This window comes from Phyllostomus discolor, chromosome 6, assembly GCF_004126475.2.
Source record: "Phyllostomus discolor isolate MPI-MPIP mPhyDis1 chromosome 6, mPhyDis1.pri.v3, whole genome shotgun sequence".
In the NCBI taxonomy this organism is placed as follows: Eukaryota; Metazoa; Chordata; class Mammalia; order Chiroptera; family Phyllostomidae; genus Phyllostomus; species Phyllostomus discolor.
In genome coordinates, this window is record NC_040908.2 from 123,716,920 (window position 1) to 123,721,839 (window position 4,920).

At 35.8% G+C, this 4,920-nt stretch overlaps 1 protein-coding gene across 1 annotated transcript; it reads right to left on the reverse strand.

Annotated features, from left to right (window-relative positions):
• Positions 1-355: 355 nt before the first annotated feature.
• LOC114498899 (olfactory receptor 51V1-like) lies at positions 356-1,634 on the reverse strand. The gene has a single exon (XM_028514907.2). It carries the CDS (start codon positions 1,333-1,335, stop codon positions 388-390), a length of 948 nt encoding a protein of 315 aa, XP_028370708.1. The 5' UTR covers positions 1,336-1,634; the 3' UTR covers positions 356-387.
• Positions 1,635-4,920: the final 3,286 nt, after the last annotated feature.

A 4,920-nucleotide genomic window follows, 5' to 3' on the forward strand; every position in this document is an offset into this window, starting at 1 on the left:
ACTAAGACAATTATTGATACCTTAGTAATTACCTGAAGAACATTAACTTGTAAAATTAACATTTTCCATGTTGGATGAATCCAAAACTATCCTCACTCAAGTGGCCATAGCACTATATAAATTTTAATAGCTAACATGCCTGATACATTAATATGATTCTCAGCTCATTATATATATACATATATGTATATAATGATTTATACAATTGATTACAATATAACCCATGTCAATGTCACTGAATTACAACAGCTGTGGAAAAAAGTGAAAGTTTTTGCAACATATAAAACATTATCCAAATAGAAGCCATTAAATTTATTTTTAATTATATACTGATTCTTACCCTTTTGATCTTCACTTGTTGACTTTTAAATACATGCACATTTGATCTCAACACATTTCTTTCAAGTAAAACAGTCTCTGGATTCTCTTTCGTATTTGCTGGGTCTTGATGCTGTAAATAATGGGATTCATCAAAGGAGGGAAAAGGATATAGATGTTGCCCATGAACACATGAACCAACGGTGAGAGATGCTTCCCAAAGCGATGCACCATGGTCAGACCAATGATTGGGATGTAGAAAACTGAAACAGCACAGATGTGTGATACGCAGGTCTGCAAGGACTTGGTTCTCTCCTCCTGAGATGCAATAGCTAGGACTGCATGCAAGATCATGACATAGGAGACAAGTATGAGCACTGCATCCAACAGCAGGTTGCTGATCACCAGGGCCAAACCATAAATGCTATTGAAGCGAATATCTGAACAGACCATCCGAATTAAGTCTTGGTGCAGGCAGAAAGAGTGAGAAAGGATATGAGGACGGCAATAATTTAAGAACTTTAGGCGAATGATGACCGGAGGTATGAGTAAAGTACTTCTACATAAGATTGCCACCCCAATTTTCATGATTTTGTCATTAGTTAGGATGGAGGAGTAGCGCAATGGGTGGCAAATGGCAATGTAGCGATCAAAAGCCATAGCGAGGAGGACAGAGGACTCCATAAAGGACAAACCATGGATAAAATAGGACTGGGCAATGCAAGCATCCAGGCTGATGTCTTGAACAAACCCCCACAAGCTCCCCAGCACCGTGTGCACTGTGGACAGCCCCATGCCCAGGTCAGTGAGGGCCAGCATGGCCAGGAGGTAGAACATGGGCTGGTGCAGGCTTGGCTCAGTCCGGATCACATGCAGCACCAGGCAGTTCCCTGAGAGAACCATAGTATAAATGATGGAAAAGGGGATGGAGAACCAGAGATAGTTGACTTCTAGGCCAGGGAAACCACTGAGAATAAATCTAGAACTATTGTATTTTGAGATGAAGACAGCAGACATTAAGAGAGAATTGAAATATTTTGAGATGTGGCAAATTAGATCACTTTATGATCCTCTAATTTCTAGTAAGGTTTGTCTGATTTTGAAAATAAAATAAATAATACAAAATAAAATGATGTTCCCTTTAGTTTTATAACCTCAGAAAGATAGAAACCTGATTCTTTATCCTTTAGGGTAAAAATCCTTTCTTTAAACATACATTTTTCTACTGCTAGTGACAAGCAATGCCTGGAGAATAGGGAGTTTTATGCAGAAACAATAATCTCAATATGCATGTGGGATTTAGATTTGGGGCTGGACTTCTGGGAGTGTCTATTTATTTCTAGAGGAAGAGAATGTGTGATCACAGGTGTTCACTGCTTTCGTGGTTGGTAGGATCCTAAAGAAAGTATGAACTGGGTAATTTTTCTCTTGGGTACCATAGTTCTTTTCACTACCCCCAAAGGGTTATCAGATCCCAAATGAAATGGACTGGTTAATTCAATCTAACTTTGCTGACCTAAAATTTAGGTAAGAGGAGCTTAACAAAGTAGAATCAGAACTTTTTTTGGACATCTCACATTGCCCTTCTCTAAATGATTTACCCTTTTACAATTGTTTTACTTATACTTTTTCTTTATATTCCATGCTTTTCTTCTCCATTTTCATCCATGTTTTTATATCTTATACAGACTTCTACTTTTTTTGATCCTCACAACTTAACCTCATTATTTTATATTATATAAATGACATACAGTTTAAATTGGAAAATATTAGACCAATATTTGATCTTAGGTAACAGCTAGAAGTGGAATGACCAGATCATATGATAAATATGATAAACTTTATAATATAGTGTCAACCTGTATTTTAAAATAACTGTACTATTTAACACTCTGACCAATAGTATATGAGAATTACAGTTCCTCCTTATTTGGGTCATATTTGGTATGGTCAGATTTTTTATGTTTATTTTGTTTTGCTATGTTAACAGGCAAGTAGTGATATATCATTGTTTTAAAGTTGTATTTCCCTCATAACAAATACTTTAATGCATTTTTCATATGCTTATTTGTCATATATCCATCTTCTTGGTGAAGTGCCTGCTATAATAATTTTCTTTTTTCTGGTGAGGTTGTTTTCTTCTCAGTGGGGTTGGAGAGTTCTTTAGATATTTTACTTACAAAACCCTTAGTAGGTATATGATTTGTAAGTTGTGATTTTCAGCTTGTAAGTTATCCTTTCTTTCGCTTAACTGTGACCCAAAAAAAGCAAAATATTAATTTTTAGAAGTAATGTCATAGAATCCAATTCATATTTTTTAAGTATTGTGCTATTTTTGTTATATCTATGAGCATTGTCAAACCCAAGGTCACAAGATTTTCTGATGTGTCTTCTTCTAGAAGTTTTACATTTTCCCTTTAGGTCAATTATCCATTTTGAGTTAATTTTTATATAAGAGAGGGGACACCCCCAAAACGGAATTATCTTTTAAAGGGTGGGCCCCTTGTAGTACAGGCTTCCCCTGCTAGATGAGTGTTCTAGGAACCCATCTGTATCAGTGTACTAGCTGGCATTATTGTGAGAGACTGTGCTTGGCTTCAGTGAATATTTTTAAACAGATTTTTTCAATGAGTTGGCCCCTTTCATGATGGGTGATTTATGAGTGGACCTGCCCACACCTCGCTGTTTAGCAGTTTTTGATCAAAAACAGCATGGCCCCTAAGCCTCACCCTTTCTACTCACTTGATCCTGCCCTGAGCAACTTTTTGCTGCTGTTGTTTCCCTGGATGAAAAAAGTCCTCAAAGGGAATCACTTTGCAAATGTAGAAGAGGTAAAAGAAAAAATAATTGCAGAAGCATGAAAAGTTGATCAAAATTGATGAGTTCAAAAACTGTTTTGAGCAGTGGAAAAAATGTCTCAATAGGTTTAATGTATCAAATGTAGAGCACTTGGAAGGTGAATGAAGTTTAAACATGTAAGAATACATTCACAAATTTTTATAAATAAGTTGCATTTTGGGGTTCCACCCTTGTAAGGTACCAAGACTATTTTTTAAAAGGCTAACCTAGCCCTGGCTGGCATAGCTCAGTGGATTGAGCGTGGGCTGGGAACCAAAGTGTCCCAGGTTCGATTCCCAGCCGGGTACATTCCTGGGTTGCAGGCCATAACCCCCAGCAACCGCACATTGATGTTTCTCTCTCTCTCTCTCTCTCTCTCTCTCTCTCTCTCCCCCTCCCTTCCCTCCCTAAAAATAAATAAATAAAATCTTAAAAAAAAAAAGGCTAACCTTTCTCAGTAGAATTATCTTTAAACTTTTGCCCAAAATTAGTTGCATATATTGATGTGGTCTATATGAGCTCTCTGTTCTGTTCTATTAAACTACATATTTGTACTTTCACAAATACTGCCTTGTTTCTGTGTCTTTACAAGTCTTGGATTGAGCAGAGTGAGTCCTTCAAAATTGTTCTTTTTTTCCACATTTGTTTTGGCTATTCTAGTTCATTTGCCTTTACATATAAATGTTAGAATACTCATCAATATGTGCATAAAGGTTGCTGAGGTATTCATTAAGATATAGTTGAATCTAAAAATCAAATTGATAAGGATTGACACGATTTCCAACCCATGAAAATAAAATATTTCCTAATTTACTTGTGTGTCCTTTGATTTTCCCATTGGAATTATGGAGTTTTCCTTGTCCAGATTTTAAACATTTTTTTCATATTTAATTCTAAATAGTTGACTTTTGATGCAATTATAATGGTATTACTTAAATTTCAAAATCAAATTGTTAGATTTCTGCTTTTAGTTCTCACATGTAAAGACTTTAGAAGTTCTCTCTCCCATTTTTACAACAAAAATAAAAACTAAACAAATGAAAACTTATGACTTTACTTGAAATCATCAGAGAATTAAAATTATAGGGTGAATCACCACACAGAATTACAGAGAGAAAATTAGATAAAGAGAATGACAGCCTACACTAGTTTGTCTAGAATAGAGGCCAAGGGAGCCATACATTGGGAGAAATGTTTAACCAGAATTTTTTATAAATTCCTGGGTATTCAGTATGGAATAAGATGAAAGCAAGAAGATTTTGGAAACTGTAATATTGTGGTGGGATGCTGTAAACATAAGAAAAGTCCAAACATGTATAGAACTTTTATATGAGTCAAACTGACAACAGTTGCTAGGAAGCATAATCTCAACAGATTGAGAAAATGCTCTGGAGAATGGCAGTTTTGCAGTTCACTTTATTTTTTTGATTGAAAAGGAAGCATAAACGACAGTTTCATTAAATTTATTGGTAGTAGATGAGTTAGGTGGGAGAAAGTAAAACAGTGAAATCTCTAAGATTGGATAAAGAGTAGAATGGAGAGACACCTGTTGTTTTATATCAATGGATATAGGATAGCCAACAATGAACATTTATAGCACACAACATTGGTGTACTCTAGAACAAGGTAACCTGTGATCTAGTGCACTGGTGGTGGGAGATTGTGCCTTGAGGGATCTGGACAGGGGATTATGATATTCCAAAGGTACACATAAAGTCAGATATAAAAAGACAATAGACAGGCTCAGGTAAGGTTAAGACTGAC

Excerpts from the sequence above, each read along its gene's own strand:
- LOC114498899 (XM_028514907.2), bottom strand. The coding sequence starts at position 1,335 with ATGTCTGCTGTCTTCATCTCAAAATACAATAGTTCTAGATTTATTCTC.